The 23,599-nt window shown below is 43.9% G+C and overlaps 5 protein-coding genes across 9 annotated transcripts; 2 read left to right on the top strand and 3 right to left on the bottom strand.

The window, feature by feature from the left end:
• Nucleotides 1-134: 134 nt before the first annotated feature.
• Nucleotides 135-6,528, bottom strand: arpc2 (actin related protein 2/3 complex, subunit 2). Of its 2 annotated transcripts, XR_015855620.1 has the most exons (11): nucleotides 6,039-6,528; nucleotides 4,712-4,746; nucleotides 4,431-4,543; nucleotides 3,559-3,604; nucleotides 3,289-3,475; nucleotides 3,117-3,210; nucleotides 2,897-3,023; nucleotides 2,678-2,778; nucleotides 1,547-1,647; nucleotides 361-875; nucleotides 135-327 (listed from the first exon to the last, which is right to left on the bottom strand). XR_015855620.1 is itself a non-coding variant. In XM_088367718.1 (10 exons), exons 1-10 carry the CDS (start codon nucleotides 6,110-6,112, stop codon nucleotides 854-856), a joined length of 900 nt encoding a protein of 299 aa, XP_088223844.1. In that variant the 5' UTR covers nucleotides 6,113-6,528; the 3' UTR covers nucleotides 135-853. The 2 variants fall into 2 exon arrangements, 1 of the variants encoding a protein (XP_088223844.1); XM_088367718.1 differs by having other exon boundaries at nucleotides 135-875.
• On the top strand, nucleotides 6,471-11,662 carry slc19a1 (solute carrier family 19 member 1). Its single transcript, XM_088367717.1, has 6 exons — nucleotides 6,471-6,618; nucleotides 7,347-7,862; nucleotides 8,374-9,160; nucleotides 9,225-9,417; nucleotides 10,208-10,349; nucleotides 10,431-11,662. The coding sequence occupies exons 2-6, from the start codon at nucleotides 7,599-7,601 to the stop codon at nucleotides 10,620-10,622; spliced, it is 1,578 nt and encodes a 525-aa protein (XP_088223843.1). The 5' UTR covers nucleotides 6,471-6,618; nucleotides 7,347-7,598; the 3' UTR covers nucleotides 10,623-11,662.
• Nucleotides 11,663-11,768: 106 nt separating this feature from the next.
• Nucleotides 11,769-15,429, bottom strand: LOC148402983 (uncharacterized). 2 transcript variants are annotated; one of them, XM_088367719.1, is made up of 12 exons: nucleotides 15,281-15,429; nucleotides 15,110-15,189; nucleotides 14,474-14,629; nucleotides 14,268-14,393; nucleotides 13,914-14,077; nucleotides 13,627-13,720; nucleotides 13,444-13,545; nucleotides 13,056-13,076; nucleotides 12,943-12,963; nucleotides 12,688-12,714; nucleotides 12,567-12,623; nucleotides 11,769-12,499 (listed from the first exon to the last, which is right to left on the bottom strand). In XM_088367719.1, exons 2-12 carry the CDS (start codon nucleotides 15,180-15,182, stop codon nucleotides 12,465-12,467), a joined length of 876 nt encoding a protein of 291 aa, XP_088223845.1. In that variant the 5' UTR covers nucleotides 15,183-15,189; nucleotides 15,281-15,429; the 3' UTR covers nucleotides 11,769-12,464. The 2 variants fall into 2 exon arrangements, with proteins under 2 accessions (XP_088223845.1, XP_088223847.1); XM_088367721.1 differs by having other exon boundaries at nucleotides 13,444-13,542.
• A 520-nt stretch (nucleotides 15,430-15,949) lies between these two features.
• cyp4f3 (cytochrome P450, family 4, subfamily F, polypeptide 3) lies at nucleotides 15,950-19,791 on the bottom strand. Of its 3 annotated transcripts, XM_088369725.1 has the most exons (13): nucleotides 19,544-19,790; nucleotides 19,320-19,464; nucleotides 19,184-19,237; nucleotides 18,754-18,881; nucleotides 18,534-18,655; nucleotides 18,314-18,460; nucleotides 18,117-18,231; nucleotides 17,819-17,885; nucleotides 17,601-17,730; nucleotides 17,394-17,527; nucleotides 16,534-16,598; nucleotides 16,371-16,453; nucleotides 15,950-16,290 (listed from the first exon to the last, which is right to left on the bottom strand). In XM_088369725.1, exons 1-13 carry the CDS (start codon nucleotides 19,745-19,747, stop codon nucleotides 16,077-16,079), a joined length of 1,608 nt encoding a protein of 535 aa, XP_088225851.1. In that variant the 5' UTR covers nucleotides 19,748-19,790; the 3' UTR covers nucleotides 15,950-16,076. The 3 variants fall into 3 exon arrangements, with proteins under 3 accessions (XP_088225851.1, XP_088225852.1, XP_088225853.1); XM_088369726.1 differs by lacking the exon at nucleotides 18,754-18,881 and having other exon boundaries at nucleotides 18,534-18,711; nucleotides 19,544-19,791; XM_088369727.1 differs by lacking the exons at nucleotides 18,534-18,655; nucleotides 18,754-18,881; nucleotides 19,544-19,790 and having other exon boundaries at nucleotides 19,320-19,420.
• Nucleotides 19,792-20,389: 598 nt separating this feature from the next.
• Nucleotides 20,390-23,588, top strand: LOC148402981 (insulin receptor substrate 1-like). The gene is made up of 6 exons (XM_088369482.1): nucleotides 20,390-20,584; nucleotides 20,958-21,384; nucleotides 21,497-21,737; nucleotides 21,992-22,241; nucleotides 22,326-22,749; nucleotides 23,165-23,588. The coding sequence occupies exons 2-6, from the start codon at nucleotides 20,972-20,974 to the stop codon at nucleotides 23,385-23,387; spliced, it is 1,551 nt and encodes a 516-aa protein (XP_088225608.1). The 5' UTR covers nucleotides 20,390-20,584; nucleotides 20,958-20,971; the 3' UTR covers nucleotides 23,388-23,588.
• Nucleotides 23,589-23,599: the final 11 nt, after the last annotated feature.

Genomic DNA, 23,599 nt, shown 5'->3' with positions numbered 1-23,599 from the left:
GAATAGATTTTAGTGTTTTTTTTTTTTTTTAAATGTCATTCTTGAATTTAAAAAAATAAAAAAACTAATAATTTACTGTCCTTTTCTTCTGTGTGATATTTGTTGGGTTTAAATTTCACCAGCAATGTCTCTAATTCAGTGTTTCCAATCCAAACCTTTATTGAGCCAAGGCACATATTTTAAATCCACCAAAGAAAAAAATGACAAAAAGTAGATACTGTACAATAATCTCGTCTCAAACTTGCAACCAAATTTACTTGGGGCCTGTTTTACTCAATACAAAGCTATTTCTAAACAGCAAATTTCATTTCTTATTTAATCCCTTTTCTGCCTGGCATAATACATCCCAGCAAACACTACCTTTCTACTTCAATACAGACACCTCTGTATTATACACGCACACAATCCAAGATGATTTTCATGGTATTTGAGTGTTTTATTTTTTTTCCCTCAAATGACAATGACATGAAAGCGCAGAAGGGGTGAATGTCAAATAAGAGTACCAATGAAACAAAAGCTATTATATTGTATCAAAAATTTTATATATATGTATGTGTGTGTGTGTGTATGTGTATGTTAGAGTATTTATATAGGACTAATAGTGCTCTTTAAGTATGTAATCCAAGGAATGCCCTGTTTCCATTACCTTGAGCCTTGGCTTTTTATATGAACTTTATTTGTTATAAAGAATAAGAAAAAAAAAAAAAAAGCGACTTGATCATTTGGAGTGGGCTGTGGGGGGGCGTTTAGAGGCATCCTGGAGGCCTGTCCAATGTGCCGTTGAGTCGCAGCGTGGTGCGTTGGCGAGTGGCCACGGACGGTGGCTTCGTCTGAGCTGTCAGCGAGCTGGCCGTCAGCGAGAGAAGGTCTTGCCACTGGAAAGGCAATTCACATCAAAGCTGAACATTATGCTGCATCTATCGTGATCATTTATTGATGAGGAAATGTGGAAGTCATTGAAGGCCACATGGGCTCCAGTTCCACATTGGGTTTCCCCCAATCCAAATTCCTTTGGAACTACTTTGAACTCGGGGTGGGAATGGCAGGTGTAACGCTCGGTACGCCATTGCCACACTATTTGGCCCACCATCACAACACCGAAGCTTCTCAAAACGGCACTACGAGTCCGCCGACGGCACCGATTGCGTCGGCTCCCGCAACTCGTTTTCATGAAGCGCCCCAACACAGTTCATATATTGCAAATGCACATCATTGATTTTTGTGGCCATAAAGCAAAGTGTGGCGAGTCTCTGTTACCTCTGAAAAAGCCACATACACACGCGTGTGTCATCTTGTGCATTTTCCTCTCTCTTGGTGATGAATGACAATACAAGCACAGTAGCTTTTGGATTGTCGCAGTCAATTGTTAGGAACACATTCATTGGTTCCACATAAGATGGATGCTGGATAACTGTGAAACCATACCGCAACTATAGCCATTCAATTAATTCTTACAGAAGAATCAGCGACACACCTTGTGACGATTTGACCCACTTTTAGATGGAAACCCGCCCGACATTCGGGAGACAAAGTAGAGGCTACGTACGAAATGGTCTTCATTTCCTTCTTCTCAGCGTCTGGTCGAGCACGGTTGAGAACCTTGAGGAAGTCTGACGTCTTGGCCCTCATGCGTGTGTGAATGTAGGCCTGCGGAAAGGACACGATACACATTTTCATCTCGGGTTGTTGGAATCAAGAAATGTTGATTAAAAACAAAATTGGTGACAGTTTCCCAAGTTGAGAGGTTTCATCTCATGCTAAACACGTGCCTTAGCTCAATAACGATTGGGCAACATTGCTCTCCTCAGCAGATAAGGATAGGATGCAAACAAAACACTCTATTGTGCGTTTACCGTCATGTTTCTCAACACACATATAGGGCGGGAGACAGACACACACCCACACCCACAGCCACCCATAAACCTGCCCACGCTGACTCCAGTCTGTCTGCGCAAAAAAATACAAATACATCCTACTCACAAAAGCCACACATGAACCTGAAATTAAAGTGGTTGAAAATTGTCTGAGAAGTATTTACAATTGCAAAAAAGTCCATTAAGGAAGGTGTAGTCATGTTTACTCAAACGCCCATCGGCTGACTGACGAATGTGCGTGGCGGCACCGACCGGACTTTCTATCGGAGCGGAGGATGGAACGTACCATTAGAGTGACTCTTTAAAAGCGTGTCATTAAAAGGAGACGAAAAAAAAAAAGCCATTGTGAAATAACCGGAGATTCTACCACATGGCGCAACTTCTCACCTTTTGTCCGAAACGAAGTATAACAAGGGTTTCTTTTGAAGTTTACTGTACAACCAAACATTAATGACAGAATTTCGCAAGGCGTATTTAACAAATCCGTATTAAGGCTAAATAAATTAGCAATGGTGTTGCGGTGATTAGAAACCTTTAAACAACATTGAGAATATTTTTGTTGGCATTTTTTGCCACATTGAAAGGGATTAATGGCATTTTCATTCGGGACAGTGAGTGTTTAAATGACAAGTGTGGTCAGGGAACAAATTTAGCTCTGTAAACAGAGCTGTAGATTCTGATGTTTTTTTTTTCTTTATGATACCATGCAAGCAACAGGGTCTCAGTTTGACATTTAATGACTTATAACATCAACCAAAAAAGGCTTCTGGCAAGCTCACCGTCTGCCCTCGATTCAAACTCACCTTGGAGCACTTTATGTGGTAATGCAGGTAGTCCCTGAAAGTGTGGATGAGGTTGATGGTGTTGTCTCTGGCGTTGGCATTGGTATGACGTGGGAAAAGGACTACGGAGCAGAGAAGAAAAAAAGGCAACAGGTACGCGTAAGGAATGGCGCAAATAGAATGCCCTTTATTGTCATTTTACAACTTACAGACACGCGCCTTAGCAGAGCGCTCACTCACCAAAGGTGATGTAGCCGATGTTGTCCCCGATAGCGGCGTCTGTGTCCTTGAGTTCCAGAGGCGGCTCCCTGTGGCTGAACAGAACCTGCGGGGCTGTGTGGCTTGCTCTCCGGCCCTCTTTGAACTCCTACGTGAAAATTTCAAGGACAAAACAACGCATGATAACATGGACTTGTCTCCATTGCCGGCCAGAACAACCTCAGCCGTAAATGTTCCACACCTGCATGAAGACTTTGCCGATGATGACATCGTCGTCGTCTTTGAACACTGTGCTGAACACCACCGTCACCCGGTCTTTCTTGGCCTCCAAATACCTGCGGCGAGCAAAGTGTTCAAAGCGCACCACTGCAAATGGTCACCTATGAGAAAAAAAGAATCCTTCTTGCACATACATGGACTCATCATCTCTGTAGTGGACCACAGCCCTCTTCTCGCCTTCTTTGCCCTCCTCCTGGAACTTGAAGTACTTTTCGAAAACGGAGGCAAAGCAGTTTCTCTTCAGCATCCCTGCTTGATGCACAACCTCGTCTTTGTTGCCTGGTAGGGCGTCCAGGTCGTAGAGGAGTGACACGTTGTAGCCTGAAAGGAAAGCAAATATTATTAGGTAGCAGGTACGGCGCTTTCATGAGCCTGAAGCTAACATGAGCATAACATGAACATACCGGCCTCTGGTGAAACAAGGAAGCTTCCGTACACTCTCTTCAGCAGCTGACAACAGAAACATATATTGCTGTTTAAAATGATCAAACAGTGGCCAATTTAGCTGATTCAACTTTTACGTCAAAAAATGTCGACTTGCTGTGGTTTTGGTAGCGGTCTGTCTGGTTTGCGCGATCAGGACAATGGTTTTAATTCCGCAAGGTGCCGGCTACATCTTCGGCTTATGTCCCCGCCGTCATTGACTTGGTTGGCGCTTGTGACCGCTCGAAAAAAAAAGTCGGCGCTCAAGTTCATATATTTGACTTACAATTGTGGAGAGTGATTTCACTCACATATTCACTGAAACATATGTTTTGGGTACCCATTCCTACACAAACAATTTGTGGAAAAATGAGAACCTGTGTTGTCAAGCCAAGTCCTTGAGCCACGGGCTAAGCCACGCCCCCAAAATGACAACACCCCCCCCCCCCCCCCCCCCAATACTCGATGATACATCCAAAAATCTGCGATTCAAAATTTCAACTCTATTCTCGCTATTTGGGGATGGCAAGCCCACACCGACATAGACCGGGTTTGAATGAGAGTATGTTTGTTTCTCGTCATCGTTCTCTTGGAAGAAAAAAGTGCCTCGGCTGCAGCCAAAGTCTGTCAGCCTGTCAGCACTTCCTTGCCTGTGGTGAGCGCGCCTCAAACGCACTTCCTGTTTCTACAAGGGGCCTCTGCGGCTGTGTTTTTTTCCCTTACATGGTAGCAGAGCTCTCTTGGCGGTTCAGACATCATTGGACAGTTTTTTTTGGTTTTGTTTTTTAAACGTGAGCATCTCTACGCATCTCAAACCTAATTGAAACATCGTGTGGGCGAGCGCGTGTCGTACCTCGTCAGCCCCGTGCTCCTGCAGTTCCTTGTAGAACTTCAGAGAGATGCTGACCATCACTTTGGTCTTATCGCCATTTGGGTTGGAGATGTGGTACAACACGCCATCGAAGTCTAAAGAAGAGAAAGACGTTACGGCGCACATTCGCAACTTCGAGCATTTTGTAGAGTCTGTTCTATAACATGTCGGAGGAAGGCGTAGTAATCTTTCGAAAACCAAAATGTTAGAAACAGCTCTCAGTACCATATCATGACAGACACGTTTAAGTAAGACCCCCTTACCTGCAAATGTAACATCAACAGCCTCGGGCTTGGTTCTGCAAGGAAGATATGAAGTTAGAGCAACGCTCACCAATATATATATATATTTGAAATCAGATCTAATTCTTGGGTATAACCTCAAATAAGTTATTGTTAATAATGACCAACATTCATCTAATGGAAGACACCGTTATTGATTTATCACAGTAATTATCAATGATGATTTGTCAAAGGATTAAACAGATCAAGTTGCGAGACTTAACAGTCAGTGAAAAAGCATTCTAACGTCTTCGTAGTCTGACTATTTCTGGACATTTATGCAAGTGTTTACATTTTTAATGGATCTCTGACAATATTTTAAAATCACATTTTCCCCTTTGCTTGTGAGCTATTCTGAGTGGAGTTGAGATCGCGCCATTCCATCCATCAAAAATGCAACATTATTATACTACAACAAAGCTTTTGTCAAACAAACGCTTTGGACCAGCCACACGAGAGAGAACATGAGGGTTATAAGAAATAAATACGCGAAAGCAAATATAACATGGCTAACATCATCCGAAAGCCGTTTATTCCTGCAGCAGCTTTGTGTTTAACAGCTTAAACTTGGGAGTAAAGTGAGAAGAAAGCCTCATTCATATTTCAGTAAATATTGTTTTTTTTCGGGGACAGACTTTTCCAAGGTAAAATAGGGGCCGAGGCTTAGTTCCAAGAGACTGCATCTGGCTGGCTGTGGAGTGGAGTGGACTTGACTCAGCTTGACTTCAGGAATGCGGAAGCTGCCATCCAGTTACGGATACGTCCGCGAGTACGTCACATTTATTGATGTGTTTAGTTTGATTGGAGACTAATGGAAGCATAGTTAATAAAGCGTACTTGGTGTTGGGTTATGTGTCCACTCAAAACATCAAAAGCAAAACAAAAAGAAAAAAAAAGTTCGACAAGGAAACCAGTTAGCTTGAAGCATCAAATGGCGTTCCATATAAGTTTCAATTTTGTAGATTATCTACCGAGCCACGGTGTGAAACACATAACAAATCGGAGCTTTCTTCGTGCTTTGGGATGCTTCAGAGGATGTTAGATGAAGTGGGGTGGCTAGGCTATGCGGGGTTGAGACAACGATCGCTGAGACACACCCCAGCTCGAGGCAATTTAGTCGGAGCCGATCGCCACGGAAATTCATCGCACTCGTACGCTACTTTAGCGACTCATCTGTGTCTGTATGCATCCATCAGGCCCACTAAACACAGTCCACGCGCCATTCATTACGGCTAGTGCAATGACGGCTCTGCTGAAGGGAAGCTAGCCCTGGTTAGCATTGCTAGCCAGGTGTAACGATGATTCTCACCCGTTTGATGCGCTGTCGAACTTCAACGACAGCGTCTCTTCTATAATGCGGTTATTGATTTCTAACAGGATCATCGCAGCGGGTGTTGGCGTCGACGAAGCGGGCAGATAATCGCTGCAATTGGATGAAGTTACGATATTTGTGTCAAATGGTGCTAAATGTTTCCTCTCTTGACAGACGAGACCAGAGCGCTTCCGCCGAGGCTCCTTCCGCCTGCTACTTCCGTGTATTTTGCACTCTTGACCCCATAGTGGTCCGCAATGATGCCTGTGATCAAATTGGATTCACAATTTCGAGCACAATAGAGGCATTTGGTAGTTCTCCAACATTATGCACCAAATCCGTTTTTAAAAAAAGAAAAGGAGGGGGGAAAAAAACCCTCACGGTTCTCGTTGTGGCCTCTTATTTCATATAAGTGTTTTATGATTAGCGAATGTCTACTGCCATCTAGCGAAAGCTTGCATCGCTTGTGGTCTTATAATGGCTATTTTCCAATCAGACTTCATTTCCCATAAGTCACTGAGAGTAAAATGCGTGCCTCTGACCAATGGGCGATGTCGATTCTGCTGTAACGCACGAGGTATGTAAACGTAACTAAGTGAAACGTACTTTTAATTTGTGATTTCAAAGCAGAATACGCAACTATTTGGCAAGCGAGATTGTTGCAACTGAGTTTCCTGCAGCAAAAACGTGCCGTGCATTTGTATCAGTAAACGATCACATTTTTCATTTTTTCTTCACATCGTTGTTAGCCAGCCAGCCAGCCAGCTAGCTGCTTTGTGTTTTTTATCCGATAAACAACGACTAAGGTTGCACCACGCGTGAAGTCATTGTAATAAGGGCAAAATGAGTAAAGCTGTAAACTGCTGTTTACAGAAACTCGTGTGGAGGCTTGTGTAACTTGTTTACGCCAATTGTTAAGTCACGCACTGTGACAAATTCGACGATTCTTGTGTCGCTTTTAAAGCACATTACAATATTAAAACACGTATGTTGAGTTGGGTTAGAAAAAAAAGAAATTATTTTTTTTTGAAATCCTCATGTTCAATTCTTATCTATTTTTGAACGTGAAAAAGTCTGCTTTTCTTGGTAACATGAGTGCGTTTATATTACACAATTAAAAATCAGAATCAGAAATAAATATGTAACGAAACAATGGACTAAAATGGTCCTGAAATGTCTGGAAAAAAACATGCTGTAGTTCACGTCGTCCCATTTACTTTATTGGTGTACTGACGAAATCAACGTGTTACATATAGTTCTCCAAGCACCGTCTGAATGGTTGGAAATGTTATTGTATGTTTTCAGGTGGCCAATGAAAGAAACCTGGTGACTGCACACTTGCTGTAGCGCGTTGACCCACTGCGTAATGGAGCAAAGGTCAACATTCTTCACTGTGAGGCTGACATTGGGTAGCTTTTTAACCACTTTGCCAACACTTATTTTCAACTGTTGGGGACGAGAGGACGGAAGCACACATTTCAACTTGAGCCATTCAGGCATTGAGTGGCTTTGACACGGAAACACTGACTCCACACTGGCGTTTGATCAGCTGACACGATGCTTTCACATAGCGCAGCAGAGCAAAACAATGAGATGGACCTGAAGATGCCTGCAGCCCAAGCCGTTGAAGGAAATATAGAGGTGGCTGTCTGCGCTTCAGAAGAGCCACCTGCCTCTCAAAGTCCCCCAGAGGAGCCCCGAAAGTGGATGTGGGCTGTGATATTCTTATGTTTCTTTGGGTTTATGGCATCCATCAAGCCCGGGGAGCCCTTCATTACTCCTTATCTACTCAGCACTGAAAAGAACTTTACCAGACAACAGGTGAGTTGTGCCCTCGGGGTTGAATGAAGTTTGTTGAGTTTGCATTTTTAAGAAAATAATAATTAAGGATACTAAAAAGTTCGTTATACAGACTGTAAGATAACACCCAAGAAACCTTTGCAGTTTCTACTGTAAAGCCTTGTGACATGGTGAAATAAATAGTCAATATGAAAGAACTCATGTATTTTACGTTTACATTCCATATGCACAAGTGTTTTTTTTTTTTCATATAGGCATAAGAAAATGTTTGCTTCTGATCTATATTACAATTTTAAACTATAAGACGACATTACCCACCCTCCCAATTTTTTTTTCTCATGTTCAATGTTCTGCCTGTAATCAATATGTGCATCGTTTGTAAGCGTCCTATTTGAAATGTAATCTATTTTTCAAATGAATCTGACGATTAATTGCTTATGTGGAAAATGCATTGAAATGACCCTTCAAATGAGCCACGGAGGGAGAACGAACTTTTTGAGCTGATTCGAGCTGTCTTCATTTTTTGTTTTAGGTGACCAACGAGATTACTCCTGTGCTGACGTACTCCTACATGGCAGTGCTGGTACCTGCCTTCCTGCTGACTGATTTTCTGCGCTACAAGCCAGTTCTGGTCATCCAGGCCATCAGCCAAGTGGTCATCTGGCTCATTCTGCTCCTCGGTACCTCTCTTCTTCAGATGCAGTTCATGGAATTCTTCTACGGCGTCACGATGGCGTGCCGCGTGGCCTATTCCTCCTACATCTTTTCCCTGGTCAGCCCCAGCCTCTATCAGCGAGTGGCTAGCTACTCGCGCTCCTCGGTCCTCTTGGGAGTGTTTGCCAGCTCCGTTCTGGGCCAGCTCTTCATTTCAGTGGGACAAACCAGCTACAATACCCTGAGTGCCATTTCGTTGGGATTCGTCAGCTTTGGTCTGTTGCTCTCGCTGTGCCTGCCCTGGCCCAAACGCTCCTTGTTTTTCAACAAGGCCTGCAAACAGGAGCAGAGAGAAGGGGCCACTCAAGCAGGCACCAAGGCAGAATTGTGCAAGATGAACCCGAAGGAGGACGAGTTGGCCGCGGCCGTCTCCCCGTGCTCCGCGTCGCGCTGGAAGGATTCGCTCTTTGTGCAGATGTTGATGGAGTTGAGAACTGTGGTGAAAAGACCCGACATGCGGCTGTGGTCCCTTTGGTGGATCTTCAACTCCACGGGATACTACCTGGTGTTATTCTATGTCCACATCTTGTGGAGCAAAGTTTACCCGGCCGCTGAGAACAAGAATGTTTACAATGGCGCCGTGGAGGCTGCTTCTACCTTGCTCAGTAAGTAACCTCAGTATTTTTTTCCAGAAACATACACCGATTGTAATCTTTTGCTTCTTTGCAGGTGCGTTGACCTCATTCATTGCGGGCTTTGTGAAAATCCGGTGGAATATTTGGTCGGAGCTTGTCATCGGTGTGATCACAGCGGTGCAGGCTGGCCTGCTCCTGCTCATGGGCACCACTGACAACATTTGGGCCTGTTACGTGGCTTACGTCCTCTTCAGAGGTTTCTATCAGTTCCTGGTGCCCATTGCCACGTGAGTGCAGTCGTTTTTGCCGAGCGAGCATTTTGAGTCACCGTTAAGATTCGATATGAAACTTGCAAAGGAGGCCAACACCCAAATGTTTCCCTGTAATAATAGGTTGTGTAGTCGAAACACTGTTCTCATGAATGTTTTGTGAAATATGAATTAAGCAGGCAAAATCCACCACTTTGTAGCCATCTCGGTGGGCGGGCATTTTTTATTTCTTTTTGGTCACACACACATTCACACCGTCATATGCGGGAATCGGACTCACCGTGTCGGCACACAAGACAGGCAAGTGTACCCGTCGGCGACTCCCTTGGGCGGCCATTTTGTCACTAGCTGTCAGCTGATAATGGCATCACAGTCGCCAGGTCTCAGGTCTTAACCAATGACAGCTCAGCTTGAGAAGCGGTGAGCTGCGATTGGTTGTGACCTGGCAATTGCGATGTCATTTTCAGTTGACGGCAAGGGGCAATATGGCCGCCCACCGCGATGGTTCAAAATGGGATGGAATTTTGCAGCTTAACTCATGTTCCACAATTGCAGAATGTGACTAAATACATTATTATACTAAGATTTTTTGGGGGAATCGGGGTTGACTTCAGCTTTGAGACAACTGAATGCCGTGAAACCCAAAAGCCAGACATCTTGTGCGTGTGTGTGTTGGAAGTAGTTGTGCATTCCAGCAAAGCGGGACACATACGGAGCTAGCGATGTCCGACCCGGTTCAAGCTGACAAAGTTGATCGGAAAACAAAAACACAGCTGGGCCCGATGGTGTGATTTGATTTGACGTGTAGTTTTCAGATAGCGTCGTCGCTCACCAAGGAGCTTTGTGCCCTGGTGTTTGGCATCAACACCTTCCTGGGGACCATCCTGAAGAGCATCATCAACCTGATTTTTTCCGACAAGAGGGGGCTGGCTATGGATGTACACAGTCAGGTATGTAGACCTTGGTTTGTGGATTTCATGGTCAGCCACAGTGCTAATTGAAATTTGGGAATGACTTTTTTTTTTTTACAGTTTCTTGTGTACTTTGTCTACTTCACCCTGCTGACCGTCATCTACTTTACGAGCGCCGGCGTCGTCATCTTCCGTCATTTCAGAAATCAGCCCAAGAGGCAAGCCATCACCCAGCAGAGCAAGTGTACTGAGCTTTGCGAAGTGGTACCGGAGGTAGAACCTTTGTCCAATGGTAAAAATGCCAAGACATAGCAATTGCCATCTTGAGCCTTAATCAAGTGCCTCATCTGCTGGTCTATACAAGAGCCTGGGTTCACCGTTTTTATTTTATTTTTTTAAATTCACTGCACTTAATGACGCACTTGTGGGACCACTCAAGTAACGGCCCAAACGAGCCCAGTTTGATTGTCTTGATTTGACGATAACAAATTAATGATTCCAATGGGAACCCGATGGCACTGCTGTTATCAGTGTGATTTGTGTATACATCTCCAAATCACTCTAATTAATTTATGTCTTGATTAATAATCAAACCTTAACAACACTGTGTTTTATCCCAGCATTGATGGTGTTAGTGGCACAGACTTTTTTTTTTTTTAGTTAAAACCCCAAAATAAAATAGGAAAGACATGTTAGAAAATGCATCGGAAGAAATTATGACATTGTTTTACGTCGATTTATATATTTTGTGTTTATTTCTAATCCTTGGCCTTAACGATTGTCTGGTTTTCGGTGATAAGATTGTTGCTTTTTCTTCCACAAGCATTTGTGCTGGACAATTATCAGAATGCAGTGTTGCTAAATGCAACAGAAACATTTTGTAATAATGACTTTAGGATATGAGACTGTTTTTGAGTAGGACTATCCGGTACTCACCTGACGTGTGAGATCTAAGTTAACGTTACAGTATTCTAGCTGATAATGTTATCTGTGAACTTGTTTGAATGTTATAAAGCAAACAATCAGGTTTTGTTTTAGTATTTTTATGCATTTTTTAGTATTTCTGTGTGTGATTAAAGCGAGTAAATAATGGCATTCAAATTCTCAAAGTTTGTAAATGATCTTGTTCATGTTAGTTGTTTGCTCAGATTTTTCTAAATTGTTTTGCTCTAAGTTTTTTTTTGGGGGGGGTCAGCAACCTTCAGGCAGGTTTTTTTTAAGGATCTAAGCTATTTTTCCAGCTGCAGACTTGAATCAGGTGTTCTTACATGCCTATCGAAAACAAATTCATGTAAAATAGTTTGTGTCGCGGTGGCAAACAAAACATGCGACAATAAATCTTGTACTCAAAACTTTGGTGCTGTTTTTTTTGTTCGAAGCAGAGGACAAATCGTGCAGAATTTGGCTGCCCTCATGTGGTTCGAGTGGAAATTGATGCAGTATGTTTCAAGATTGATATTTTGGTGATTTTCTTTCTTTTTTTTTAATTAGGTAGCACAAAATATTCTACACATACATAAAAACAACAAATGGAAATGTTCAAGGCTATTTCTAAAAACTGCTGTGGCATTACTTTAAAAGCATACAATAAAATCTGAAATCGTGACAGTAAAAGGGAAATGTAAAAAAACAAAGGCGCTGTATCGTGCTACTTTAAGCTTTCCACAGTTGATTATTGGCACCTTTGGCACAATCTAATGCTGCATTTGGGGAAAGTGGAACTATTTCAACTTCCATCCAAAAGTGCACTTGAACAACCCTACCTCGAACGCAGCAGTCGTTCGTCTTCAGCAGCGGAACAGGGGTGGCTTCTCGCCCGATCGGGCTGGTGCTTCCAGATACCACTTTACTGGTGGTGAAGAATTGCCTTTTAGACCAAAAAGTCAATTTAGCACGATATAGCTCCTTTAAATATGTTAATGTTAAAAGACGTCAGGTGATGTTCTTGTTGATTGACAATCATCAGTGTAACATTTGGCCAAAATGGCACCGCGACCCACAGTACGTCCTCAGACGACCCGCCCACACGGCTCTGGTGGCGACCCGTGTCGGCATGTCGGTGGACAATATAGCACGCGCTGGGGGATTTCCTGCTATTGTCTCGGGTTCCCTTTCCAGTCCCATTCGACGCCCGGTTTGTGCCTCGGTTTGGATTCACACATGGTCTTGGGCAGTCATTGATGTTGCCTCTGCAAAAGAAAAAAGTAAAGAATCAAGTTGGCGAGTTGTTAAAAGCGGAGATATTTGCAGTTGTACCTTCCCCTCGTGCGTTCTCTTGAGTCGAAGTGCCGTTTGATTCGTTAGCCTGTAGACCTACGGTACAATTTTTGTCATTTTAAAGTATGAAAATCAAATCAATACGTTGATTGACACTTACGTGTCCTCTCCTCCTTCCTCCAGAAATCTGTGGTGGTCAAGGAGACAAAAAGATTGTCATTCACACAAAATGTTATTGCACAGCATTTTTTTTCTCTCCATGGAACAGGAAACTTCAAAGGTTCCAAGAAAATGTAAAAAAACAAAACAAAAAAAAAGTGCAATGTGGTCACTAGACTCAACTCTGGTTTTGACCGATTAGTATGCAGCAAAACATTAAAAATAAGCAAAATATTAAAAATAACTTTATACTGACCTGCTTGCCATGGCATGGATCCTAGCAATTCGGAATTGGAAAGAGAAAAATACGTTTTTATTCACCACACACAAAGAATAAAGCCAAGTTCAATTTGACGTTTCCATTCTTACCTTTTTGGAAGAACCACATGCCTGTGTGGGATTAGCACATATTAGAATATCAGAAAAGAAGATTTGAATATTTAATACCTTTCCCCCATATGGAAAAAATGGAAATGAAATGAATCTGGGTCAAACATTGAACCTCTATGAATTCAAAATCGCACTACAGTTGATGTCATTTTTTGGAGATTGGTAAATATTATTTCAAAAAAGCAACATAAGCAAAACACATATGGGCTAGTACTGACAAGCTAACTCAATTTTGTTGATTGATCACTTGAACAACAACCTTAGGTGAGCCAAACAATCCCCCCAAAACAAAATAATAACGATGCCAGTTTGAACACTGACTGTGACGTTTTCCAGATGCGGTCAAACCGAATTTCACCTGTCTTACCCGTTTTATATTTGTGAGTAAGCACCAGCACCACAATTGCAGTCAGGAGACACACCGCGATCGTCAGCCCTGTGTTGACCTTCAGCCCCCCTTGGTGCTCTGCTAGTTGAAACAAAAACACATTATTTGTTTTGATTTTCCAATGACACAATGAAGTGAACACTGTTGCGACAACTTACGTACCATCAGTAAGGAACGGGTTACGAGTCGACTGGCTGGATTTCTCGCTGACTGGATTCTGCAGTTCGCACTTCAACTCGTCCTCATTCAGAGTATCCTGAGCGATGGCGCGAAGAAGAACAAAACCGATTGACGCAATTTCACACAGCCAAAAAGTGTCCATGGCCTTTCATTGAGGCCTTAAAAAATGGCATCACTTCTACTTCTAAATTGAACTCTGTCATAGTTTATTTCTTTTGTTACACCCTTTGGAGTAGATTCTAATGTCATTTTAATGAACAGCAATCGACCTTCGTAATGATGAGCTCCCGTGACGTGTGGGTCTCCGAGGAATGACCAATCATCCAGGTGTAGTTGACAGGTTGGGCCCCCGTGGTGTCACCGGCGCATGTCAAAGTACAAACTGTCTTCTCAGCATCACAAGATGTTAAAATAGTGGGCTCAGGAACAGACGCTGGTGAAAAATGAAGGAAGAAAAAGTGGGATGACATGGAGCAGTCTTAGGTGGCTTTCAACAACACATATGGGACCACAAACAGTTCAGCAACAGCAAGGCATACTGTATTCTTTCTCATCCGTCTGCAAAAGTGACTTCCAGCCACCCCCAAGTAGACTGACGCTTTTCGCAAGGTCAATACACTTACAAATAACGGCAAGATGAATTGGAGTTTGGACAGCAGAGTTGAGCTCAGGTGTGTAAATGCCACTGTCATTTGAAGTCAAGGCCGTAATGGTCAGCTCCCCGCTCACATTGTTCAGCGAAGTGCGATCTAAATGAGAGGTCCCATTTAAAAACAAGCTTGTAGGAAAGCGGGACGACCTCGGAGCACCTCTCCGTTTGATGCCGTACGTTTGAACTGACGATACGCCTCCACGCCGTTGGGATCCCACTCGACGGCCATGTCGTTACCGTGCTTCCATAAGATGCTCGTGAGAGGGCCAGCGGGAAGGCCTGCATCAGGCCTCAGAACAACTTCATCGCCAACTTTCCCGTAAACTATAGTTCCTGAAAATGAGGGGAAATCGCGTTAGCAACTTCTTTGGGTCTCTCAAATGTTTCGGGTCCCGGGAGACATTTTTCAGAATCGACACGCCAATTAAATAGAACGACCGCGTAGACCCCTAAATGACATGATGATGATGATCTAACTCGATTGTAATATAGCTTAATTGCTAGCTACCTTGCACTGCTTCCACTAGCAACACAGCAGCTAGAATGAAGTTTCCAAAACTTTGTGGTTGTTGCAGCTCGGCTATATTGTTCCTAAGCATACACACAAGTTGTTTTGTTCTTCTAAGCTTTCTATTTCTTTATTTTGTGGGGGCTTGATGTCAAGCTAACCAAAACCTCAGTCACAGTACTCGTTGACAGTTTAGGGCGACCACGCTGAACCCATGCCGCGTCAATGTGACATTCAAAAAAGCGATGTTAGTTCAACTCGACTATATGAAAGATTTCCCCAAAGCCCAAAAAACTTGACCATACCAGCGAAAGAAGGCGGCAGAATCACGGAAATCAGTGACAGGAACACCTGCATCTGCATCGTCAGATCAGCCATGACAAAGCTGGACGGACACATGGCAGACATATAGTGGGGGGAAAACACACACACAAAAAGCCTACAAACAAGTGATTGCTAATGTTTCAGATTCTCACCTAGTGTTAATGATATGCACTTCTGGAAGTTGAATCTGTTTCCCGTCGCTTGTTTCCGGATGCAAGGAACGTGGAAGGAGCGTGGAAGAACGTTTTCCACTCTGCGCTGGGAACTCCACCCTCCCGACGCGTCATATTAAAGTAAAAGCTCAACTAGCAGAGCAGAATTCCATCAATGACAATATGCATTGTATTCCGCTACTCATAAAACGAGTACAACGTGTTTTGGACTACTGTCATTTGGCATTCAAATGAAGTTTTTGGAACAATACGACTGCCCGACATTGATGATCCTGAAAGGGGGATCCTTCCATCTGTGGTCCCTTCTCAAGGTTTCTCATTTTCCCCTGGCAGGGGTTTTTGGACTTTTTCCTTGCCCTTTTGGGAGCTTATGATCAGGGGATGCTTTGAGAATAATTGTCAATTTTTGGCTATGTGAAGCCCTTTGAGACTCTTTGTGATTTAGGGCTATGCAAATCAACTTGACTTGACTTGATGACGTCACTGTGTTGGAACCTAGGCTTCTTTCGTAGACAATTCCTTTTAACCCTAACCCTAACCCAAACAGTCTAAATCAATTCATTATTATTCATAATATTTGGAATCGATCTTGTCAGTAGTTCTGTTTTGCTTGAACTTAGGTACCAATGAATAACATCAGACAATGTGAACATTTTGTAGTGGTCTTTTTCTCTTTACCCACCTGTTTTATTTTTTCAACAATTTATTTGCATTTACATCTTGCATGACTGACAGCGCCAACAACCATTTGGGTAAGGAATGCAACAAAACAGCATCATGTATCCGATTGTGCGTCCATATCGGTTGGTGTCAGAGGTTCCAGCTGCAGCCAGAGGCCGCCCTCTGCTCTCAGCACCAGCTGGGGTAGACGGCGAACATCACTGGATCCAAGGTTGGGGTTCACCCCCAGTGTCAAACGGAACCTGAGCAGGGTCAGCGACACAACAACACGAAGCTCCGCTAGTGCAAATTTCTGACCGATGCAGTTTCTGTGCACAACAAAAAAATGGGTCTTGTTAACACAAAAGCGACCATCTCGAATTTAGCTGAGGAAAGGACGAGGCAGCACCTGGGGCCTGAGGAAAATGGAATAAAAGCGTGGGAAGAGCGGCCCTCTTGGTTGATTGGTTCAAAACGCTGAGGATCGAACTCCTATGAGAGAGAGAGAGAGAGAGAGCGAGCCCAGAACTGCTCCTAACAGTCATAAGAAAGATGTGTATTTTGTTTCTTACATGTGGATTTGTCCATACTGCAGGATTATGGTGTGTCCCATAAATGCTGACTAAACAGATGGCACCTGTGGATGATTCATGAAAAATACTTTCTGTTAGAATAATTGTTTTTGCAGAAGCGCTGGTCGGCCTGAACCGGAGGTCTCATATCTTATCATCTGGGGAGCTCTTATCCTCCCTTCCTTTTCTGTGAGAGGCCCTCGCTAGTTTTGAACAGAACACATTTGTTCTTTGTTTAGTTCAAGAGAAGTTCTTTCTCTTTTAAACCTTGTAGGTTCTATTTATAAATTGTTGTTGACCGGGACAGTTTTGAAGTTATCCCATATTTACTCAATGTTTGTTGAAGTAGTCTTCATGCACGTCATCTCACATCTACTTAACCTTTGTTGGAGTGTATGCACGAGAGGTATCTGATGATTTACTCATCATTATTATTGCGTGATACTGAGCGAGAAAGTCGAAAGCGTTGTTTTACAGGGACACGTTTGGAGATCGCAGCCCAGGACGAGGCTGCCAACCAACTAAGGACAGACTCTGCATTGCTGGGGTCACGGATCAGCCAAGGCCTCGCACCAGGCAACATCTTTTACAGCGTTGCTACAGCCGCCGCAATCTCCCCTCCCTTTAGTGTAGCAACGCCTCTTGTAACCAGGGCAACCCAAAATAAAAAGAGGAGATAGCGGAAGAGGAGTCCAGAATTGGTGGAGGACTGTAACTGGGCCTTCTACGTAGTAATTCTCCTCGCGAGCAAAAGGAATACTGGTTGTCTTCTTTCAGTGTCTAAAATAATGTCTTACGGTACTTCGACCTGACACTTTCACATAACCGGACACGCTCAAGCCTCCCCCCGACTGTCTCACCCTTTGGTACTGTCCGGTTCCCTGGCAACGGCATGTCCTGGGTGTACCTCCTGGTTACGGCCTGAACCGGCGAGTGTAACCTCAGTGCCTCCCTGATGCACATGGTGGTGAAAGGAAGGTTGGACAGATCGTCCCTGAGGATTGATTCAAACGCGCAAGTCAGTCACAAAGGCTTTGAAAGTCCAAAGGAGTTGTGTATTTTCTGACCACTCCATTCCCCGTCCTTCACGCTCCTGCATAAGCTCCAGCACCTCCTTCCTGCATTTTTCTTGACAGTGTGTGTGGCGTGCTAAATTATAAAGTGTCCAGCAAATGGCACTGGCTGTGGTGTCATGACCTGTGGGGGGGGGGGGGGGGGGGGAACACGGCTGGGGTTGGTAGAAAGGAACTATTAATGGTCAAACGCCGTCTTCTGACAGTCTCACCCGCAAACATGAAGGTGTTGGCCTCAGCTTCGATTTCTTCATCTGTTAAGCCGTGTCCGTCTTCATCCTGTGATGTTTGATGCCATGTTTCAATGCTCTTTTCTTTATTCAACAACATCAATGTTGCTAGTACACAATGAAAATGGAAATGTTGATCTCTCTTCTCATTTTCAAAAGATGCATATATGTAAAAGTCGTATATGATTATTCTGCAGCAAAAAATACAAATAAAAAAGACCTCTGTGGTTACAGTTCTTTTCGAGGGGAACGAATGAAATCATTATGAAGTGTCTCAAACCTTGGACAGCAGTATGATGTCCACAAAATCCTTTTTCCTCTGAGATGTTGAGGTGGAACCAGACAAGGGCTGGTTGAGGAGGGCGCGGCGCTTCTGAACCACTTTTCTTGTAAAACTGCACATGAAAGTTATGATGTCACACGAGCTGGAATTCTTTCTACCGGACTGTTGCGCAAATACATCTCCTTGTTTGTTACCTGTGCACGACGTTTAAAGCCCTCTTGAAACGTTTCCCCTCTTGTGTCCTCCAATAAATCCAATCCCAGTGGTGCAGGATATTTTGGCGGCGCGCTATTATTTGATCGCTCAGCTCCACTATGGCTGACACGTACTCACTGCTTGACCTGCGGCGAAACGGTGAGATGTCACGAACCAAGGTCAAAAAGGTCAACGAACAGGATGGTGGCACGTCCTCACTCTTGGCAGTTGCTATTGTAACTGAAGGCACATTTCAGTAAACTGTCCAACGTCATCAGAGTCACGTGGTCAAATATCTCGACAGTAGTGCTGCCTTCTGCCGCTAGACGTCGCCATTTATCCTGTGTTACACATACCGAGGGGAAGATGAAATTGCGTCCGTGTAAAATTGTTCTGCCTGGAATGAGTAAAGGAATAAAGATATTGCTTTTAGTCTTACATGCATGGCGTTTGCTGAAGTGTTAAATCTCGAAATGTAGTTCTTCAATATGTCGAAATGAAAGGCGGGGGTCAGAAGACGCCTCCTGCGGGACCAGACCCTCCCATTGCTGAGTAATAGACTTTCCCCTGAGAGAAAAGTGCAAGTCAATCCATAATTGTGTCATCTGGCTTTATTTATCGGAACGTACGACTTGATTACGAGAGATTTGGGATCTTCTTGCCGAGAAATCTTTTTTCCCCCCTTATTCTTCTATGTATTCCGTTCGATCAAGCGCTTGAGAAAACGATCTCAGGAAAAAATACGTCTATTCTTGTGTTTGTCTCCCACAAATAATGACTATTACACAGCGTGTTTTGCAACGTCAAACCACCTGACAGCAACTTGCATCTTACAACACGTTGCTTTAGCTTCTTCATTTTTGACTCACCAAGCCATGGACGGAGATGACCATAAATGAGCTCATCTTTTACAGTGATACTGGCTGCATCAAAGGAGAAAGACAATGTTGCAGCGTGAATGTTCTATTTCACCACACAATAAACAGAGTGAAGATGTTCCATTACCAGGTGCCATTAGCAGAGGTTTGACATAGTCCGGGTGAAATAGTCGAACCAGATGATAGAAGGGCCCGAGGAACCAGCTGCAGGAATGTTTATATATCTGCACTAACTCATCCACTTGCAGGAGACCTTCCTCTGTACTTTGCATCTGATACACAGAAAACTAAGCTCAGTCGTAGGAACATTTTACAACTTATCATTTATCTGTATCTAAACGTGGGACTTACCTGACCTAAGTGACCTATCAGCCAAGAATCCGCATGAGGCTTACTGAAACAGGAAAGTCGGTAAGTAAACCAAGCATGTTGAAGCAATAACTTGGCGGTCCAGAATGTAACCGTGGCAACCAGTCCTGCAGCAGCCACTTGTAGGACCTGGCAAAGGGTGGCCCAGCAGAACACATGACAGAAGACGCGCAAGAGCAGAGACATCTTCGCACCGTGCAGACAGACAAAGTCGTTTGGTGGTGATATGAGAAATAGTACATCATGATGTGACGCAAACCTGCTTTTTGCAAGTATTTGGTCATGAACATCCTTCTTTGTAACCAAAAGCAACTCCACTTCCTTTGACCGTTGTGGCTGTTAGATTCCAAATGAAGCATTTGGTTAACATTGTGGTGTTATTTGAATCAATTGTGCATGATTGTGTTCATACTTAGGTTCGCATTTTGGACAAGTCGTGAACATAGTTCTGAATGTATTCATTTGGTACTACCCAGTCCAAAAACCTGCATTTTGGTCTCATTAACTACTCTAAAATGTCCATGTGAGTGTAAATGTTTGTTTGTAGCTTCCTTCTCCAGCTGGGGTAGGCTCCAAGCGGACGAATGGATAGAATACGCCAACTACAATGGAACATTTCTTTTCTACAAACAATGTCTCTTTGTTCATCTATCTTTGCCAAGAACATATCGTAACGGACAGACCAAATGAGAGCCATATTTTCTATTTTTATACGTGTATGATTTTTCTTTTTTTAATAATGTCCCAAGTGCTGAATTGAACGACCGTACGTGAATATACTCCATACATAGGTAAAACTGCCGCTCAGATGATGGACTGCAGGGGGCGCTATGACACCACAGATGCGTTTAAATCCGTCAAAGAAGAAGAACCCCCCGCTGATTAGCGCTGCTACACCTGACCGCAATTGAGACCCAGTGGTGCGTCAAAGTAAAACGTGTGCGTAAAATCCTCGTTTGACATACAGCTTCAAATGAAACGAAAACGAAGATATTCATAGATGTTCCTAACTATTCGAATCAGGTGAGTTTTGGCCGAGCATCATCGCGCAAAGGCCAGCTAACTTGTTAGCCATGAGCTAGTTTTCGTTTGGTCAAAACACTTTCGTGAATGATCGGTTTATGTTGTATTAGTCGTCAAAATATCCCTTGGTCTTTTTACAAAGTTTGTCAGGTCATTGAGAATTAAAAAAAGTGAGTTTAATTTTTCAAAAGTTTTGCATGCTCTTTAAGTGCACTCACAAGTACCATTCCACTGTTGTCACAGAATAATTCAAAGCATTTTGCAAAAGAAAAAGCTTTGGGTCTATCGATGTAAAGTTTAGCAGAAGACTCATATGTGAGCATTGCATAGTATTGTCTTGCTCACCAGTTCTCTTCCGCTCACAATTGTACAGGATTCCATCTGGATATGATGGAGATGGTTGACGGTGATAACAGGAGAGCTTCTGGCTCGGAGCAAAGGCGTATGGCGACCAAAGCCTCCTACAGTGACTGTCAGATACCAGTAAGAGATCACGTTGGGGCACAGCCGACCCCTTATGATTCGTATGAGGAATTCTTCAGCAGCAGCAGCAGCAGCAGCAGCAGCCAGACTTCCATCCATTTGGTCAGTGCGCTCGTGACTTTCTCAGGGCAGCACAGTGATGTAGTGAAACAAGGTTACTTGGGCAAGCTTGAGAGGGAGCACAGAAGATATTTTGTCCTCAGAGCAGGAAGTCACACCGGACCGAGTCGACTTGAGTGGTACAAGTCCCTGGAGAAGTTTGCAACAATGGAGAAGTCTTCTGGGAAATATGCCCTTTTTGGGCTGAGCAAGCAAGGGTTTGTTCTCATTGTGTTTTTCTCACTGCAAATCCATCATACCAGTTTATTGTCAGTTCTAATTAGAATGTTTACATTTTGCTTTTGAAAATGAAAATGATTTTTCCCCCAGGGTGATTTACCTGAGGTCCTGCATTGGTGTGGGCTGCCTTTGTAGTTTGAGTAAAGGCCTCACGGTGGCGCTGTATGCTCAAGACCAGACAATGGTCCTGGTGGCACACAGCCAGCAGGATCAAGAGGCGTGGTACCTTTCCATCAAAAAACTGATGGAGGAGCATAGATATGAAGATCAGGCGTGTGATGATGAGGACGACGGCTATTGCACTTTGCCACCTGCGGGCTTCTTCAAAGAGGTTTGATCAGTTTGACTTTTTATTTATTTTTTTTCTTCTTCTGACACTCCTTAGTCTTGAAATCAGTCCTGTAGCAGTGAAGAAGTTCTGGCAGAATAAATGCTCCAATTGGTTACAATGTTTTGGAACGGTTTTCGACACCAAAACAAGCAGCAGAAGTTGAACCTGGAACTACAATTTACACTCTCTCCCAAATGATTACTTACTTACTTAAGCTTTAGCATTGAAACGATCAAATGGATGTTTTCCTTAAGGTTTGGCCCGTCTGTGTGAATCTGCGAGGTCTTGGTCGCTCAAAGTCTTTGGCAGGTGAGCTCCGCCTCTGCCTCACCGCAACCTCTCTCCTCCTGGTCCGAGTGAGCGCGTGCAGCGATTTGCCCTCGGTTACGATACCTCTGCTCGCCGTGCGCCGCTTCGGCCACTCGGAGGACTCCTTTTTCCTGGAGCTGGGCCGGTCCGCACCGCTCGGTCCAGGAGAGCTCTGGTTTGCAGCGAGAGACCAAGGTGCTAATGAGCTTGGCGCTGACCTTTGACCACTCGCTGCTTCACCGCTGGAGCGTGACCCTGCCTCCTCCTCTCTTTTGACAGCGCAGCACATTCACGAAGCGGTTCGGGATACAGTCCGAGCGCTGCGGGCGCTTCCGGATTTCGGCCGGTCGCCCATTTCCAACCGCAATCCGCTCCTGGTCCCCAAACGCTGTCGACCCAAATACAGAGAGAAGAAAAACCTGGACGCTCAGACAGGCCCAACGCAGTACCAGCAAACCAACGGACCGGAACCTCAGTCTCCTGTCAGCTTGCGTAGCATGGCCTTGCCTGAGCCCGATCGCTACATGGACATGAGGAAGCAGCCCCCTGCTGGTGAATGCGGTGAAGGGGAGGGCGTCGATTACATGATGATGTCACCGCAGGTCAGCCGCGGCTCCTGCTTGTTGCCTCAGGATGCTTACGTTACCATGTCAAGCCCTCAGAAACAAGACTCGCCAGTCTCACCTCAACGTGGAGTCAATAGGTACGTTTCAAGTTTACAACCACGGTCCAGCTACGAATTCAACTGATGGTCATGAATCGTATACGAGCCAGAGTCGATTTTCCATGAAATGGACTCATCGTAGCTGTTCCTCGCAAAAATTGCAATGTTGCTCTGGAAATTATTTAATACAATAAATAAAAAAAATATTTGTATATTAATTCACATATTAAACTTCAAAATTAGTAAATGAAAAACGATGCAGTTTTTAAACTCTTATCATTGTAATCAATATATATATATATTTTTTACATTACACCCCCCAGGAACAAAATATTTTGCATTCCCCAAACTGACTATAAATAGCATTTGTCACAAATATTTACAAGTACTCTGCAAATTTATTATCTTTTTTTTTTTTTTTTTTACATTTGATTGACTTTTCTGTTTCTGACAGCTGTACTTCTCTGTACACATCACGTTGGCCGACCAATGATTGGTCACAGGACACTCCAACCCACAACGCTCGACTCCTAACGGAGTTTGGGCCCACTCGTTCACCTAAAGGACACGCGGACACTTCTGGACTGTTGACTCCGTTTGTCCAAACGAAAAAACGATTCGCCGTTCGATCTCGACTTGCATCATGTCTGCCATCGTGTCTGCTCGCCGAGGACTGATCCGGAACGCTAACTTGTGTTGTCAAGACGATGCATCCTGGTACGTATTCCTGCTGGCTCGCCATGTGACTTCTTGGTCACGTTAGCATAAGGGTGCAGAACGCTGCAAAGTTGATCACCACCTGGGTGTGGCTTTTTCTGAATGTTTCACGGTTGGTTGTACAGCGCGTATGAATTAAAGTCACTTGAATGCAACCTGCATATGCACTTTG

The sequence above is a fragment of the Syngnathus floridae genome, chromosome 2 (assembly GCF_059516105.1).
Source record: "Syngnathus floridae isolate MCC-2025c chromosome 2, RoL_Sflo_1.0, whole genome shotgun sequence".
In the NCBI taxonomy this organism is placed as follows: domain Eukaryota; kingdom Metazoa; phylum Chordata; class Actinopteri; order Syngnathiformes; family Syngnathidae; genus Syngnathus; species Syngnathus floridae.
Note: the sequence above shows the minus strand (reverse complement) of the source record. Positions and strands in the feature narration are given on the sequence as shown.

What these genes read in the sequence shown, in the direction of transcription:
- cyp4f3 (XM_088369725.1), bottom strand. Translation starts at nt 19,747, where the DNA reads ATGTCTCTGCTCTTGCGCGTCTTCTGTCATGTGTTCTGCTGGGCCACC. An exon ending in TGATAGGTCACTTAGGTCAG is followed by an intron (nt 19,465 to 19,543) that starts GTAAGTCCCACG and finishes TCTGTGTATCAG; the next exon opens with ATGCAAAGTACAGAGGAAGG. An exon ending in CAGTATGGACAAATCCACAT is followed by an intron (nt 16,454 to 16,533) that starts GTAAGAAACAAA and finishes TCTCTCTCATAG; the next exon opens with GAGTTCGATCCTCAGCGTTT.
- LOC148402981 (XM_088369482.1), top strand. Translation starts at nt 20,972, where the DNA reads ATGATGGAGATGGTTGACGGTGATAACAGGAGAGCTTCTGGCTCGGAG. An exon ending in TTTGGGCTGAGCAAGCAAGG is followed by an intron (nt 21,385 to 21,496) that starts GTTTGTTCTCAT and finishes TTTTTCCCCCAG; the next exon opens with GGTGATTTACCTGAGGTCCT. An exon ending in CTGCGGGCTTCTTCAAAGAG is followed by an intron (nt 21,738 to 21,991) that starts GTTTGATCAGTT and finishes GTTTTCCTTAAG; the next exon opens with GTTTGGCCCGTCTGTGTGAA.
- LOC148402983 (XM_088367719.1), bottom strand. Translation starts at nt 15,182, where the DNA reads ATGGCTGATCTGACGATGCAGATGCAGGTGTTCCTGTCACTGATTTCC. An exon ending in TAACCCGTTCCTTACTGATG is followed by an intron (nt 13,546 to 13,626) that starts GTACGTAAGTTG and finishes TGTTTCAACTAG; the next exon opens with CAGAGCACCAAGGGGGGCTG. An exon ending in AGAGAACGCACGAGGGGAAG is followed by an intron (nt 12,500 to 12,566) that starts GTACAACTGCAA and finishes TTTCTTTTGCAG; the next exon opens with AGGCAACATCAATGACTGCC.
- arpc2 (XM_088367718.1), bottom strand. Translation starts at nt 6,112, where the DNA reads ATGATCCTGTTAGAAATCAATAACCGCATTATAGAAGAGACGCTGTCG. An exon ending in TTCGACAGCGCATCAAACGG is followed by an intron (nt 4,747 to 6,038) that starts GTGAGAATCATC and finishes TCTTCCTTGCAG; the next exon opens with AACCAAGCCCGAGGCTGTTG. An exon ending in TACAGAGATGATGAGTCCAT is followed by an intron (nt 3,211 to 3,288) that starts GTATGTGCAAGA and finishes TGCTCGCCGCAG; the next exon opens with GTATTTGGAGGCCAAGAAAG.
- slc19a1 (XM_088367717.1), top strand. Translation starts at nt 7,599, where the DNA reads ATGCTTTCACATAGCGCAGCAGAGCAAAACAATGAGATGGACCTGAAG. An exon ending in AGAACTTTACCAGACAACAG is followed by an intron (nt 7,863 to 8,373) that starts GTGAGTTGTGCC and finishes TTTTTGTTTTAG; the next exon opens with GTGACCAACGAGATTACTCC. An exon ending in GGCTGCTTCTACCTTGCTCA is followed by an intron (nt 9,161 to 9,224) that starts GTAAGTAACCTC and finishes GCTTCTTTGCAG; the next exon opens with GTGCGTTGACCTCATTCATT.